The following is a 17,086-nucleotide window of genomic DNA, read 5'->3' as shown; positions in this document are numbered from 1 at the left end:
GAGATCTGGAAGACCTGGGTTCAAATACCCACTTGTGCCACGGAAGCTCGCTGGGTGACCTTCGACTGGTCACACACTCTCTCAACCCGGCCTACCTCACAGGGTTGTTGTGAGGATAAAATGGAGGAGAGGAGAATAACATAAGCCGCTTTGGGTCCCCATCAGGGAGAAAGGCAGGGTATTAATTAATTAATTAATTAATTAATTAAAACAAATAAAAGCTCAGCATGGGAGCGGGATTACTTTTCTTTCGACCGCAGTTCGTCATTCATCTTCATCAGCTGCGAAGAACTATCTCCCGACGATTTCATTATTTCCGCGATATCGTTTTCAAGCTTGGATTTGGCCTCCATCAGCTGCTGTTCTTTGTCTTCCCTCTCTTTCAATTTCTTCTCCATGGCTTCACAAGAATGAAAGAAAACAGTTCATTGTAGGAAATAAAACTGCAAGTACCACTAACTTCGGCATCAATAGAAAAAGCATCAATAACACAGGCATGGAAAAACAGGACAGTGATGAGGGGGAAGTTCCTGTTTTTTACCTTCTAATCAAAGTAGTTATACCTGGGCTGCGGTCACACACACTAAATAATCCACTTTCAATCCGCTTTCTTCTTCTTCTCCTCTCAGCTGTTCTCTCAAGAGCAGTCCTCAAAACAGCTCTCTCAGCCCCACCTACCTCACAGGGTGTCCGTTGTGGGGAGGGGAAGGGAAAGGAGTCTGTAAGCCGCTCTGAGACTCCTTCGGGTAGTGAAGGGCAGGGGGGATAAATCCAATCTCCTCCTCCTCCTCCTCCTCTTTTCTTCTTCTTTCAAACGAAAGTGGTTTGCATTAATAACCTACTTCACAGGACATGACGTTCTACTAGCACATGTTGGCTATGCCGAATGGCTTCATTTATGAGTTGCTTTATCTTACTTTAGTTAGCCTTATTTTAGGGTCTGAGCACTCTTTCCACAAGATTTTACTTATATTTTAATGGTACTATAAGACACTCACATATTAGTGGTAGGATACTTGGGAACAAAACAAAGTGCATAAGGCCTCAGTCAGGCAAAGTTAATTTTGATATATGGATATATTGAAACGTCTTAAGGGTATCTGTTTACACGTCATTGAAATAGGGTTGAATGTATTACTGTTTATGCTTATTGGATTTTATGTAGATGTACATGTGACTTCTCTTTGAATAAAAAAATTAGGGCGGGGGAAAACCCTGGCAAAATCCAGTTGGAAAGTGCACCGAAAGTGGATTATTTAGTGTGTGTGTGACCACGACCCTGGAGATTCAAATTTGGAATGGTAAGTTATGGTGCAAAGGAAGGTGTGAGATCAGAACTGGAGGGCGTCCAACGAAGCTGATGGGCAGTTGATTCAAGACAGACAAAAGGAAATGCTGCTTTAACACAGAGAGTGGTGCAAATGTGGAATTCACTGCCGGAGGATGTTGCGATAGACGGGAATAAAACAGCTTTAAAAAGGGATTCGACAGATTTATTGTTTGTTTGTTTGTATTCATAGCCCGCCCATCCCGCGAGCGGGCTCAGGGCGGGTAACGTCATAAAACAATACAATAAATACTATTAAAATTTTAAAGAATTTAAACAATAATAAACGTTAAAACACAATCACCATTCTGACAAGTCGGCTGGTTGCGGAAGGTTCCCTGGCATATTATTTGGGTTGGGAGGTTGGTGACAACCACCCCAGGGAGGCCATAGAGAGACGTCCACTGCCTCGACTAAAGGCATGGCGGAACAGCTCCGTCTTACAGGCCGTGCGGAATTGGAGAAGATCCCGCAGGGCCCTGTTCTCAATAGGGAGCCTGTTCCACCAGGCAGGGGCCAGGGCAGAGAAAGCCCCGGCCCTGGTCGAGGCAAGACCGACGTCCTTCGGGCCAGGGACCGCCAGGAGATGTTGGTCCATAGAGTGTAATGCTTTTCGGGGCGTATATGGGAAGAGGCGGTCCCTCAGATATGGGGTCCCAGGCTGTGTAAGGCTTTAAAGGTTATTACCAACACCTTGAAGCAAATCCGGAAGTCGACTGGCAACCAATGCAGTTGGCGGAGCACCTGCTGAATGTGAGCCTGCACAGGCGTCGACGTCAGCGGGCGCACTGCCGCATTTTGCACCAGCTGTAATTTCTGGGTCAGCCGCATGCAGGATAAGTCTATCAATGGCTACTAGCCCTGGTGACTGAGGAGGACCTCCACATTCAAAGGCACTAAAAGTGTGTGCGTGGGGGATTGCACATATTAAAGAGTCCGGACCTGACAAGTCACTTTCAAAAGCTACAATTCATTTTAGCTGGACTCACATGTAACAAATTATAGTCTTCCATAAAGAACTCACGTATACAGTAACGCATTCTTTTGCAACGCTACATAAAAAAGATACACAGGATAATTTGCACTTCCTTACTTCTCAAGCTAGTCCTTAGTTGATCAAGTTCAGATGACATGAGTGCAAATTGCTGTTCTTTTTGGTTTAGTTTTTCAATAGTTCCTAAAGGAATGAAATGGCAAAGTTAGAGGTCACTCCCACTTTTCTAAAGTGTTATTTATTTATTTTAGTCACCACTCGCCCAGAGGGTCTTGCAGCGATTTACAACATTTAAACACCACCATGATAAATACATTAGAAACCAACAGAAATTAGGTAATACATACAAAATACTAAGATACATGATTCAGCAGCATACTACTATCAAACCAGCCCAGAACATTTGGTTAAACTCCAAAGGCTAACCTGAAGGATTTGGCCATGCAAGCTCTCCGGAAACTAAGCAGTTCTGTAGGGCATGGTGTCATGGGTCAGTCAGGGCTCAGTGAGGACTCCTCAGGAGACGAGAAGCCATGTGTGGCCAGCTCTGAGTCAGCAGATGCCAGCCAGCCAGCAAGCAAGAGGACGAACTGCAGGCTGATCAGGATTCACAGCCAACTGCTGGTGCAGAGCCACCTACTGAGTCTACAGGTGAAACTAAGCTGATCGTTCCCAGCCCTCCAGCATCACCCACACCCTTTGAGTGCTGCAGACAGAGGCTACGAGCAGAGCAGGAGAGACGGCACAGTGCTTGCCTCCTGGCTTGGCACCAGCTGCTGGAGTAGTTGCAGAATTACTCCTAAACAGCTGGCTGCAAATTGGACCCTTAGGCACATGCCTGTAAAAACCAGCCAAGGGAGGCTGTTAGGCTGTTAGATGTGGAAGCAACAAGTCAATTGCCACTGACTCTGTGACCACAGCCTTGGATCCTGCCTTGTCCATGTGACCCTTGGACTGGCTTCTGGTTATGGTTTTTGGCTCTGCTTGACTTCTGCTTGGACTGCTTGATGATACCTCTCAGAGAACCCCTTGGCAATGGCTCTCTTAGCTCTGAGCTCTTGGTCTTGACTTGGTTTCCCTCACTTGGACTTTGACTGCTCTCCAGGAACCCACACTTGGCTCTGCCTGAACTGTGACACACTTGAGTTATCATGCATTCATTGCATAGGTAGGGCCCATCACTGAGAAAGCCCTTTCCCTGATAACAGCTAAAGGAAGTACCAAAGTCCTTCTTCACCCAAAGTGTGATGAACACATGGAATTCAGTGCCACGGAAGGGGAGGTGGCTACAAGCATGGATGGCTTCAAGAGGGAATTAGATAAGCATATGGAGCAGAGGTCCATCAGTGGCCACAAGGTACAGAAGGAACTCTCCGTCTGGGGCAAGTGATGCTCTGTATTCTTGGTGCTGGGGGGGGGGGCAACAGTGGGAGAGCTTCTAGTGTCCTGGCCCCACTGATGGACCTCCTGATGGCACCTGGTATTTTTGGCCACTGTGTGACACAGAGTGTTGGACTGGATGGGCCATTGGCCTGATCCAACATGGCTTCTCTTATGTTCTTATGTCGGGGCAGTGATGCTCTGTCTTCTTGGTGCTTGAGGGGGGCAACAGTGGGAGGGCTTCTGGTGTCCTGGCCCCACTGATGGACCTCCTGATGGCACCTGGTATTTTTGGCCACTGTGTGACACAGAGTGTTGGACTGGATGGGCCATTGGCCTGATCCAACATGGCTTCTCTTATGTTCTTATATCGGGGCAGTGATGCTCTGTCTTCTTGTGCTTGGGAGGGGGGCAACAGTGGGAGGGTTTCTAGTGTCCTAGCCCCACTGATGGACCTCCTGATGGCACCTGGTATTTTTGGCCACTGTGTGACACAGAGTGTTGGACTGGATAGGCCATTGGCCTGATCCAACATTGGCTGCTCTTATGTTCTTATAAGAGGGAATTGGATAAGCATCTGGAGCAGAGGTCCATCAGTGGCTATTAGCCACAAGGTATAGATAGGAACTCTCAGTCTGGGGCAAGGGATGCTCTGTATTCTTGGTGCCTGGGGGGGGGGGCAACAGTGGGAGGGCTTCTAGTGTCCTGGGCCCACTGGTGGACCTCCTGGTGGCACCTGGTATTTTTGGCCACTGTGTGACACAGAGTGTTGGACTGGATGGGCCATTGGCCTGATCCAACATTGGCTTCTCTTATGTTCTTATGAACCATCCTGGAGCTGGGCACCTGCAGGAAGCCCTGAGAGGATGACTGAAGGGGTGGTGGTGGATGTTATAATGGGAAAGGTGGTCCTGTAGGTAAGAGGGTCCAAAACTGTTAAAGGATTTAAAAGAAGTTCCTTTATATGTAGTAAGGCATTTAAAGAAAGGTCTTTAGTGCTGTCCCCTCCACCACTCCCTTACCAGATGTATACAGAAACCTACGAATTCTGCAAACAAAGTTGCACAGAAACCTTCCTCTGACATTATAAAAAGTGATTAAGGACATCTACCTTGCATAGATTTTTGTACACTTTCTGCTTCATCTGCAGCCTGAGTAAATTTTCCTTTCTAGGAGAACAGAAGAAAAACAAGTGTGTTGAACCATTAGGCATAATCTGTTAGGGTGGTATCTATCACAATGCAACTTGGCGCTGATAGGTTTTCAGGCCCATTTGACTCAATGCAGCTTAAAAGAACACCCCAGGTTAAGCCAGGTAAAAAGAGACTGCTCCTTTTCTGACTCATCGTTATGCACACATCAGCAATGATCAGAAAATTAAGAACCCAACAAAGACTGACCATAAATCACGAGAGAAAATTTTCTGGCTAGGTACATTGAAAAACAACAACTCCTCTACCCTTGTTGAAAAGGTTTTCAAATAACTTGATCCCAACAGTGATGAAAGTTTCCGTGTGACTGAGACAGGAGTTGCTGGTCTCAAAGTCAACGGAGATTCTCTCATCTTAGCATAGTTTCCCTGGGTAGCATACAAATTTTCAATATAGAGCTCCTCTCCTCCAATCCTTTCTCATGAGTCAGGAAAGGAAATTATTTTATTTCTGTAATGCCACAGATACACCATTATGGCTCTGCAGCTCAGATCAGGCCTCTGTGGTGTTCAGGGCCCCAGAAAGTATCCCCACTTCTGCCATGCTTGAGTCCAGAGTCTTTATAAAGGACACAAACACAAAAGGTTTTTTTTTACTTAAAATAAAAACATGCTTAAAACATTAGCACTCCTGCAATATTTTGTTCATTTAACAATGTCTGATAACTGACACCTCTTGCTCTGAACTATTGCATCAAAATGACTGTGCTGTTGCAATCTTGAGTATGCTGTTCAGGTGTGTATCTGTAAGCTGCAAACCTACGATGATGCAGCAGCAGCAGAACTGGAAAAAGCAACAGAAGACAGCCAGTTCCACTGTGGGCCTGATAGAAGCCCTATGGGGACCTGATCTGGCCCCTGGGCCACATGTTTGACACCTCTGATGTAACTCATCAGGGCAAGTCATCTTGGTGTTTCCAAAACTGTTACATCTGAGCGCATATACAACGTACTGACAATGCCTGAATGCTATGGGCTCTGTGCCCAAGGCAGCTGGAGGTATTTAAAGACTGTCGTCAACAGAATGAGGCTGTGCAACTTAGAAAAAAAAAATGTCAGTGCATAATGGCTGTTTAAAAGATAGCTGCCTATTTGAGCAGTTCCGATCAGTCCGTTCTAAGTATTCTCTGGATGGAATGCTTCAAATGCACAGAAAACACCAAAGCCTTGCAACAAAACAGGAGGGAATATTCAGATCACAGTCACTGAATGCATAAGGAAAGGCATTAGTTACTGCCGAAAAATGATCAAGTGGCGAAAGCACCCAGTCCGATGCTCAACATCTGCAACGGGGACAACATTCCAGTTTAAAAAGAAATCTGTTGTTTGTTCAGTTTAGTGGACTCAAGATTGCCCAGGCAAGAATTGACTGCATGTGAAACAGCCAATGATTTCCCTTCTAAAAGCCCAACAAGAAACACTCAGGAGTGGGCAGACCACTGCCAATTGTGACTTACCAGTTCCAGAAGCTCCTTTTCCAAAGAGTCCTTAAGTTGATTTACTGCACCCAAGTTATTCACAAGCTCAAGGAGCTTTTGCTCTTTCTCTTCCAGTTCCTTGATCAGATTAACGGCCTAACAAGGATGATGAGGTGGTGCAAAAATAAAAGTTACAAAAGGAACCAAAACCATGGTCTTTTAACTGGCAAATTAAAAAAATAAAACAAAATGTGAAAATATGGGATGAAAATATACAAAACATCCATAAACGGAAAGGAAATGGTATGTTAAAGAAATCTCTGAAGTTTTGCCGATAGCATTATTGGTGCCGCAGGAATATATTCAGGATTGCTGAAGCCGGGAAGTCTTTCGTTTTAGTCTGCAATCCTCACTCTTATTAAAAAGCAGGCCCCATGGAATTCAACAGAGCTCCCTTTCAGGGGTTCGGATTAGCACTGATCATTCTTTGGGTTACACAAATACTTCGTTTACGAAGTGGCAAGGCACTACGGCATCCACAACTGCAATTGTGCTCAACTGCACAGATACGGAATAATCTTTGAGTGACAAAGATTTAGATCAGGTTCAGTTTAGGAAGATCTCTAATTCCAAGGAGTTTAAAGATTACGAGTGTCAGGACATAACTTCAAGAGGGGCATACAAAAATCTAGTACCCATGCACCATATGAGAAGATCTGGCAAAGAGGCACAGAAAGCGCATTCTGTACAAAATCACAGCACTTGCTCATGGATGCCATTAGATATTTACACAAGTGCCCTTACCAAATTCTAGAAAAGGAGTGACTATCTGTTGCCACCTGAACAAAGGGTTGGCCCATTTGCTACTCTCTCCCAGACGTCACGAAATCAGGCCGTGCATGCCTCAGTTCTTTGCCCAAGTGAACAAAATAATTCTGTCTTGTTTGCAGCTGTAAGAAGGTCTCACTTTTGGGGGCTCCATCAGTTACGCAAGAGTACCAACAGGAAAAAAAAGCACAACTGAAGACAGCTCTTGGGGCACGAAAATTAGTGACCCTTGATCCAAAGTTTTAAAACATAACAGCAGTGGCTTAATTTGGGGGGTGGGGACAAAAAGTTTTTCATTTTCGGCCTTCTAGGAAAGGAATAGGATTCTTTACCTCCAGGCTTTTGGCAACCCTACTGGCATATGTTCACTTAGAAAAATTGCCACTGGAAGGAACAGGAGTCCAGTGGCACCTTAAAGACTAACGAAATTTGTGGCAGGGGAGGAGCGTTGGTGAGTCATTGCACACTTTGAAGCAGTGAATATAGGGTGCGGTCACACGCACCAGATAAAATGGGGGGGGGGAGCGAACCTATTTCCTCTGGCGGAATTTGACCCGCAGATACAAGATCACACCTCCCTCTGAAGCTGCGGGCGCAGCCCTGAAAGTGTGTGATCAGACGCAACTGCGGGTGAGTTGGGGGTTTTTTGTGCCGTTTCCCCCCCATGCGCTTAAACGAGGAAACGGATCGCACCTCTGCACCGAGGGCTCCCTATGGAGTTTGCGATGATGCGCATACTGCAAAGGGGGGGGGAAACAACGGCACAGAGTCAGGATGGCCTGATCAGACCATCCCGATGCCATGAGAGCACACTGGAGCGATCAGACAGGGGAAAGTCCATCCCTGGCCCGTCGCAACCCATCTACTACTGGATTTTCCCCGGTGTCTTTTAACTCTGTTTCTGCGGCGGAGCAGGACGGGTTGCCGACGGCTGCGGGGCGCTTTCCAGATGTTGTTGTCTGATCGCACCCTTTAAATCCACCCGGCATTTGCACCTATGTCGGGTCTAATTGTGCATATGACTGCAGCCATAGTGAGAGTTCAACAGACCCTGTGCTCCTTGGGAATCTTGTGGCTGGGAGCATGCACGGCTTTAAAAGGGGATTAGACAGGTTCACGGAGGTCTATCAGTGGCTACTAGCCACGGTGACTAAAGGGAACCTCCACATTCAAAGGCAGTATAACTCTGAGTACCAATGCCAGGAGGTAACATCAAGGGAAGTCCTCAGTCTACGCCCTATTGTTGATCTTCCGGGGAAAGAGGTTGGCCACCGTGAGAGACAGGATGCTGGACTAGATGGACATCTGGGTCTGATCCAGCAAGGCTCTTCTGATGTTCTTATAAAGTCAACACACAGATCTAAATAGTCTTCCAGATGATCTGGGTACATGATTCATATTTCACATGTATGCTTGTAAAAAATCTCATCCAGTGATGCAAACATACTATTTCCTAAGGCCTTTTCTTGCAGGAATTAAAGTGCCTCAACAGCATATCAAATTAAAGTTAAAACATGAAAAAAAGTAAATTAATGGATGAATGTCGGTACAAACCTGGCTACTTTCATTATTCCTCTCATTCTCTAAATTCTGAATCTTTTTCTCAGCTGCCTCGAGCTCCTTCCTACGTTTTTCCAGCTCCAGTTTACCTTCTGAACCGGCCTTCCGAAGGGCATCAAGTTCCGAGAGCCCTGCTTCAGCAGTTTTCACCTTTGCTTTGAATTCCTCGATAGCCTGGGCTTGTTCACTGCACTTGGCCTGGAGGCCCTCCAACTCTTTTACCTTTATTTCAGCTTCCTGCAGCTTGTTCAGAGCATCTTCCATTTCCACCAGATGTTGATCTTCTGCACTGTCCAGTTTGGTCTTCAGGCTCTCTAAGCTTCTCTCCTTCTCCTCGGAGACTTCCAGCAACTTCAGTTTGAGCGCTTCGATCTCCTTCTGGTGACGGGACCTCTCATCGTCTTGCTTCATCTTCAGGTTTGATGTCTCGCTCTGGTGCTCCACCCTCATCTTCTCAATCTGGGTCTTGAGCTCGGCAAATTCCGCCATCTGAGCCCCAACCCCTTTGCTGAAAGAGGTCTTCAGCTCCTCCATCGCCTGCTGGTGTGAAGCTATCGCAGACTGTAGCTTGGCTTTCCACTGCTCAATCGCCTCCAAGTTCTCCTTGTTGGCAGCATCCAGCTTTGCTCTCAGCGACGCGCTCTCCTTTGCCATTTTCTCATTGGATGCCAGCAAGGTTTTGATTTCCTTCTGGTAAGATTCTACGCTGATCCCAAGCTTCTCCTTCAGGGTCTTCATCTCATCTTCGTGTTCCTTTTGCAGCGATGCCATCTTTTCTTGCAGAGTGCTGATTTCTTGCAACAGGGAGAGAGACGTGTCCACATTACTGACAGGCTTGCAAGACTCTAACCTGGCTCGCAACTCCATTACTTCTTGCGCTCTCAGCACCAGGTCTCTTTCCAGTTCCATGATGCGAGATTTTTCAGACACGGTGGCCACCTAGGATCGACAGCATTTTGGGGGGAAAAAAGAAGAGGGAGATATCACTGTAATAACATATTTAGCTTAAGAGCGCTTGGAGGGGTAGATCGAACACTGCTGCAGATGCAGCAATATAAGTTTTTCCAAGTTCTTCAACAGCAGGCCTCTGGAAGGTGACACTGGTAATCTAAGGCTAAAATCCTACTCTTGCTGAGACTGCTAATGGAACGAACTAACTGCTAGACTCAAAGCGATTGAACAAGCACTTGGAACAGCTTAATAACCTTCATTTAATTAAAAAGAAGTCTTGGTCTGTTTTTAAATGAAGCCACAGTCCTTACACGTATACCAAATTAAATTTTAGCTCCAGCTGAAATGAAGTTATTTGGCTGAAGCCAGTGAGAAGACAAAGAGGTCGTTAAGCAATAAGCTTAAGACTTCAGCTTGAGCGTGTTGTCTCAGTTTAGCAGAACACCTCTAAGAATCACTTTTAAAAAATTCAGGTGGGTAGCCGTGTTGGTCTAAAGCAACAGAACAGTCTGAGTCCAGTGGGCACCTTTAAGACCCACAAAGCTTAATTCTGGAAGTGTGCATGCACATGAAAACTTATTCACAGAATTAAACTTCATTGGTCTTAAAGGTACCGCTGGACTGAAACGTCATTCTGGTTTTTTAAAGTGAATGTTGACAAGTGGGAATAGCTGAAGATGGCTGCTTTCTACAGACTTCATCTTCTGAGTATAATCTTTTATGTTTTACAGCATACAGAGACTCAACATTTTCCAAGCAAAAGGCAGATTGTGTTGACTGGGCCTGGAAGCAGAGCAGACCCTTCATATGATCCTGGGCTGCTTTTGCCTTTAAGAAACTGACATTTTGCTTTACGGTTTTAGGTAAATACATAGAACCTTCTCAGGTGAACACCAAAAAAAATGTAAGGTGTCCCATCAGCCTCTTAGAGGAAATCTGTGAAACCCTTATATTGATAGAAGCTTTTAATTCCGACCCAGCATAGAAGCTGCATGAACCAGTAAGGTATAAAACGTAGAGGCATTTCTGCAATTTTCTATGGATTTACGATCCAGACCAGAGTTGATTCGTGAACAGTAACAGCTCAAATAAATGAAGACGAAGTAGAAGAAGAAGAAGAGTTGCCCTTCCCTCAGAGTCTCAGAGTGGTTTACTATCCCTTCCTCTTCTACAACAGACACCCTGTGAGGTAGGTGGGGCTGAGAGAGCTCTGAGAGAATTGTGACTGGCCCAAGGTCACCCAGCTGGCTGCATGTAGAGGGGTGGGGGAATCAAACCTGCTTCTCCAGATTAGAGCCCACCGCTCTTAACCACTACATCAAACTGGCTCATAATCACTACACCAACATCAACACTTGTCTTCAACAAGCCGTAAATGACAAATGCTACTGGCCGCCTCTCTAATCAAAGCAGAACCTAATACCCTCCAGAGAATAACTATTAACCATTTATTGAGGAGAACCCAGATGATAAGCAGACCATTCCTTCAATGTTAATAAATAAAAGTCCTTATGAAGGTCACCCCAGTGGGGGGAGGGAATGACCCCCCCCCCCCGAGAGCCGAGCAGATGCTTCATTCTAATTCTGCATTGGAATTTGGCTCCTGGCTTTGAGACTGCAACTAAGACCTGAGAACTTCACTCCCTTTCATGCTAATTTCTCTGAATCCACAGGAGTGCGACTCTTCCCCTTGTCCTCCTCAAGAAAGATAAGCAGAACGTGATTTCACCACAGCCAGGACACTGTATGTGGTTCCTGAGAATGCTGCTACAAAAATCCCAGAATGAAAGTTCGCTAGTTCTCTTCCTCATAAAACCCTAGGTAAAACAAAGAAAGATTTTTTTGAGTCCCTGTAACTGAAGCAACTGTCTAAACTTCCTCCATACGTATGCTTTGTCTCCTTACCCTTTTGAACTTTTCCTCTTAACATGAGACTCTGAATAAGCAACATGTGCCGATACTCCGGCACTGACATTTCTCCATTTGGAAGGCGAAGGATCGATTTTAATCAAGGGTGTTGTGTAATGCAAAAGAAAGCTGACTAGATCGCCTACGTTTCACAAGAGGTGTCAACAATCACATTTCATACAGTGGGGCCTGAGCATCAGATCAGCTGACACTGACTCAAAAATTGAACAGTTCTCTGCCAAAGCAAAATAGGTCGTATTGTGTCTAAAAAGGAAGACGGAAGAGGCTTGCTGGGGTGACTGCATGGGGAGAAATTTTTTTTGCATACTCTGGAATGCCTGGAATTTATCTAGATTTAGAGAAAGCATCATGAACCTGATAGCGACTCCATATATACTGACATCAAGGAAAATGTATGTTTGTTTGTGGACTGGTTTGCTAGAAACTGGGCAGGACTTAGGTTGCTGCAGTCATGTGCTGCTACTGAACAAGGCCAAGAGGCATCAGTGGAGCAGCACTTGGCAAACTGTGCATGAGCACTGATCAAGAACTAGATAAATATGCTTTAGCAATGCCAGCCCTGCAGGAGCCTCAACGACTCTCAATAAAACTCCCCAAAGTAGCCATAAAAGTACTGAACTACCCAGTTAATACTGAAGTCTTCCCTTAGGATGACCGATAGAAGAACCACCACCAACTTGGACATCAACATCTGTCTTCAACAAGCCATCGTTTTAAAGTCAGTTGAAAAGCAATAAATAACTCAAACAAGGAAGAGCCCTCAATTATCCAATGAATGCTGTCGTGCAGATTTAGGGTGCTCCTGGTTTCTTCAGGTGAGTTTTAGATTATCCTCTACTCCGTTTTTCCTACTCCAAGAACCTTACCTGGACTCTGTTGTAGACACAGAACTGATTTAAGGCTAACATGAATGAGCAGTTTAACTGGGTCCAATATCAATGTACTTTTCCTTTAACAGTGTGATGGTAGCAGAAGACAGGGCCACGGGTTCTCTCTTTCCCCAGGCAACTCAGCTCCAGCCATCAGGAACCGTTCCCCCATCCCAAAAAATACAGGTCTTGTTCATTTAAACAGCAAAATCCATTACCCTAGTGTCTTCTAACTCCCTCTGGAGTTTGTCAGCTTTGGTCTTTTCAAAGAGCAGGCTCTGTTCAAGCTCCTTAATGCGGGCATGCTCCAGTTTGGTCTGCGTCTGTTAGTAAAAAGGGAAAGGAAGAGAACACAACAGTGCCACCATCACATGCCAGCACAAGAGGAAGGAAGAGCTACATGCAGGCTGGGCCACCAGGTGTCTTCTCCCAGTGATGAGCAGCAAAGATGCAAATGGCGTAAAACAAACAAAAGAGAAAAAAACAACAGGGGGGATGCTGCGGATGAGAGAGACGGACTCGGAACTGGAACACAGACTGATAAAACTGAGAGAAGAGTGACACAGACAAGGAAGCATGAACAAAAAAAAAGAAGAAGGTGACAACGTGGACATGCAGCAAAAAGTTATTGATCAGTATGTGACAATTATCAGCACAAATTAGAACAGTTAGTGCTTCATAAGACGCTATTCTGTCCTTCGGCCTCCTTGCAGCAAATACTGAGCATTTGCGGATACCTGACTCCTGATGGTCTTATCATGGCCTGTGGAAGCAGGAACAATGCCTACCCTAGTTCTAGCTTATGGCAAGCTCACTCAGTCTGCCTGCTTACCAGCTTTGCCCTCTCTCGTTGGCTGTGCTTACCCGGCTTCAGTTATTAAATCAGGAGGCAAATTGTTATGTCACCGAAACGGGGAAAAACAGACACCCAAAACATCAGTTTCTTCTAGTAAAACGTTTATCCCGGGTTTCTCGATGACATCTTAGTGGAGGTTCACAGGACGCTTCCTGTGGTCTGCTAGAAATTGCTCAGATGAAGAGAAGAAGGTGGGGAGGGGGACACGCCTATACACGTAGCTGGATGGAGATTTCTTTGGGCAAGGACGTCAAGTAACGGGATTTGGAAGGTTTGTCACATTAAGAGGCACACGCCCACTGGACACAGGTTCACACAGAATGCCTCTGAATCATGACTGTACGCAGTTTTCTCAATTGTCAGCTGTTATGGAACGTGCAATGTCTAGCCCGATAGCCAGCGATCGGATTTCCCAAACAGCCACACAGGCAGATAAGGGAGAGGCGTGCCCGCTCCTCAAAACCCACCCATGAAGCATCAGGAAAACTGGCTTTTGACATCTTGCCATACAGTCAAGAAGAATGGATCCTGTTGCAGAATCCCCCCTTTTTCTTTGCCTCATTTGCTGCTCGTCTGGAAAATAAGGGGTCAGGTGACATTCCTTGGGAGGTCATTTTCGGCCCAGGCCCCTGCTGTGGCTGGCTCTTAGGCACAAGTACTGAAATTTAAAATCTCATTGATGTCAAATGGGACTAACATCCTCACGCTGTGTTTAGGACTGGAATGCAAGAAACACTTCCAGAGCCTGCCAAGAAAGACTTGCATTTAAGACACGTCGAAAGATGTTAGCGGTTATTCGCTTTGGGACTAGCACGCTTGCTAAGGGGAGGGCACTGTCAGAAGTCATTACTGGGTGCGACCTAAACACCTTGGATGGGTTTTGCCTTCCCCCAAAGGTGCGGCAGCAAGAGAAGCCACTTTCACAAAGCCTCTCTTCCTTGCCAGCATCTAAGAGACTCTTTTCAGAAGCAGAGTTGATCTGAGGATGGCCTGACCATCAGCCAAGTGGCAAGTGCTCAGGGGAGGCGAAGAGAGACGAATATTTCACTATGAGAATCCACCTGTCCAAGACACTTCCCAAATGGAAAATGGGAGTTAGCTCCCAGTCTGTTTAAAGTACACCCCAAACATGGGCTAACGCCCATCAAGAAGGAATTCTCACCATGACAAATGATTGCCAGTGTCTCCTGGAAGAGAATTCCCTTAAACAATGAGAAACTCTGGTGTAGCTGCAAGTCAATTAGGAAAGAGTTCTTTAGAAGGGGCACAGCACAGAGAAGGGGAACAAGATGAATGGGACCCTAAGGATGCACTTGATTGGTCCTTTTTCTATATTGCTCAACGAAGGGGAAAGAGACTTGGGGATCCTCTCAAAGCGCCCTGGGGAAACAAACGCAGCCACGGGCCATCTTTGAGGATAAACGACACTATCTCCACCAAAAGACGGGGGCCGCCCCTGAAATCACCTGGCTTGTAAGAATCAAACTATCAGCTACTGGAAACTGAAGAGAAGACATGACTCCATCTCTCAGTGGTTTCCTTTCGCTCACGAGGTATTATGCTTCTCTTAGCTAGCCATCTCAAGATTGTTATGAATGTTCATATTTAGAACGGAAATGACAGCTTTGAACGATTTTATACCCAAGCAAGAGTGGTACGTCATTTCTGTTTGCTCCAGTGGCTGGTTTAAGAACTATTCCCCCCCCCCCAGTTTTGATATCAAGACTCCCATTTTGCTGTTAGCAGATCATCAGTCAGCAAAAGGGATGAAAGAGATCACTAGACGGTCATCATGTACTGAGTCTCTGCCTTCTCTGTTCTACTGGTCTCCTCTTCACTGCCAACAGTATTCACTTTAGGTTCTCAGGGTCTACATCTTTATGTCTACAGAGAGCTGCCAATGTTTGTTAAGGAAAAAGGGAGGCCCGGCATATAAAGAGACAGGCGAATGAGAATCCAGGATACAAAAAAGGAGACAGGTCACATGCAGATTTCATTCCAGTGCACCATGCGCCTGATTTGGAAGAACAGAGGAGCCCAAGATCGTGGCCAGGGCTTAGCAAACACAACACTTAAGAGTGCACAGAAGGAGCCAAGCTTCCGGATTCCATTTTGCGTGGGTGCAGGAAGAAAGGAGGTAGCCAGTTCTTTCCTATAAATCTTTTTGAACCAAAACTGACTGCTCTGAAATTCCACTGACTTTTGTATATTGGAGTGACAGAGAAGTTTTTTTGTTTGTTTGTTTTTGCTTAATAGGCTGTTAAAAGTCTTTCCAACTTTGTAAAAAAGGTTTTCTCTAACAAATGAACATTGTTCTGCCACCCCCTCTAAAATTAGACACAAAAAACAAGGAGGATTAACTTCTGCTGTATGTCTCTTTCCATTTTGGCCTCTTTCTCTTGTCAAACAATCTAGCAGAATACTTTTAAACGAAGTTGAAAAGAGAATCAGTTCAGGCTCCTGAACTGTCAGGCACTGAACTCTAGGGGGAACCCTCGGATCACGAAGCAGGACTTTGCAGGGAAGGGATGCAACTTCGTTCCGGTGCTTTTCAACAAATAACATTTCACACCCCGAAGATTAACATCATCAAAAGTTGCAAAGCTTTGGAATTAAGGATACTGAACAAAAACTGGACAGCTGTATGAAAGCACAACAAAAAATTAAAAACACAGAATCCCTTTTTTGACCTAACAGACATTTGCAGGGTCTCCTGGCTTACATAGATCTCTCAGACTGAAATGCTGCAGATGCTTTCAAAGCTTTCATGCACACAAAACAGGAAGTTAACGTCCTAGCAGCCGATTATGTCATTAGTGGTTTAAGTAAGTTGTCAGCAAATGTTTTTATTGGGTAACTAATCTGTGTTAAGGGTGGGGGACGTCTCCACACATTTCGATGTCCTCTTACATTCTTGGGTTCTTCAGAAATCTGCTTCTTTTGCTACCGGCAAAAATTAAAACAAAGAGAGTTCATCCAAAGGCTCGACACTGCGGCTCAAATACAACCGTGCAGGAGGCAAAAAATCCAGGGCATTCTGAATTTTCACTGCACTGCATGTGGATTCTCAGTTATCTTTCTTTCCGAAGTGGCTGCCAGTGTTCCCGCTAAGCTGAGTTAGTGTGAGCTAGCTCACAGTCTTTTTTAGCCTCCGGCTCACACATTTCTGCTTTAGCTCAGGAAGGAGGGCTCCAGAGCAAACTAATTTATGCAGTAGCCAAATCGCTCGCCCACATCTTTAATGCCAGTCACTCACAAGGTAGAATTTTTGCTCACAAGCCTCCACAGCTTAGAGGGAGCATGGCAGCTCAACTTGCAAGGAGCTCCCATGAGAACTACCTGACATTGGGAGGACCCGCACTGATGCAGAACAGTGTGGGAAGCAACTCCCCTTTGGTGTCACCCTGTACCACGGGGAAGGAAATGGGCTGACCACATGGGTCCTACTTAGGGTTACCAAGTACCTACCGCAAATCGGCGGGGGACACACGCTTTCCTGCCGGAACATTCCTGCCTGTAACACACCCGCGTCGCACTATGCTGTTGCCCAGATGTGACGTCAGCACGCTGGGCACGTAGCCGAGCGACCCTCTGGCAATGGGGCTGAAAACTCGATGGTACCATCGAGTTTTCAGCCCCGTTGCTAGAGCGTCGCCCGGCTACGTGCCTACATCACGTCTGGGCGACAGTATAGTGCAGCGTGTGTGTTTTCCCCGCGGGAATGTTCCCGCCAAGAACTGTGTGTCCCCCGCCGAATCGCGGTA

At 45.8% G+C, this 17,086-nt stretch overlaps 1 protein-coding gene across 13 annotated transcripts in view; it reads right to left on the bottom strand.

The window, feature by feature from the left end:
- CLIP1 (CAP-Gly domain containing linker protein 1) overlaps positions 1–17,086 on the bottom strand; it is a 139,780-nt gene that overhangs the window by 59,353 nt on the left and 63,341 nt on the right. For 5 of the 13 annotated variants that reach the window (XM_015417690.1, XM_015417697.1, XM_015417701.1 and 2 more), the window contains exons 9-14: positions 12,685–12,789; positions 8,712–9,656; positions 6,369–6,485; positions 4,813–4,870; positions 2,421–2,504; positions 244–400 (exon numbers count right to left, since the gene is read on the bottom strand). In XM_015417690.1, coding sequence (XP_015273176.1) covers positions 244–400; positions 2,421–2,504; positions 4,813–4,870; positions 6,369–6,485; positions 8,712–9,656; positions 12,685–12,789 — 1,466 coding nt within the window. Of the gene's footprint in view, positions 1–243; positions 401–2,420; positions 2,505–4,812; positions 4,871–6,368; positions 6,486–8,711; positions 9,657–12,684; positions 12,790–16,232; positions 16,266–17,086 lie in introns of all 13 variants that reach the window. The other 8 variants (XM_015417693.1, XM_015417694.1, XM_015417695.1 and 5 more) reach the window with 3 other exon arrangements.

Source organism: Gekko japonicus, unplaced genomic scaffold (genome assembly GCF_001447785.1).
Source record: "Gekko japonicus isolate JY-2015 unplaced genomic scaffold, Gekko_japonicus_V1.1 scaffold64, whole genome shotgun sequence".
In the NCBI taxonomy this organism is placed as follows: domain Eukaryota; kingdom Metazoa; phylum Chordata; class Lepidosauria; order Squamata; family Gekkonidae; genus Gekko; species Gekko japonicus.
This window is presented reverse-complemented; position numbering and strand designations above follow the sequence as displayed.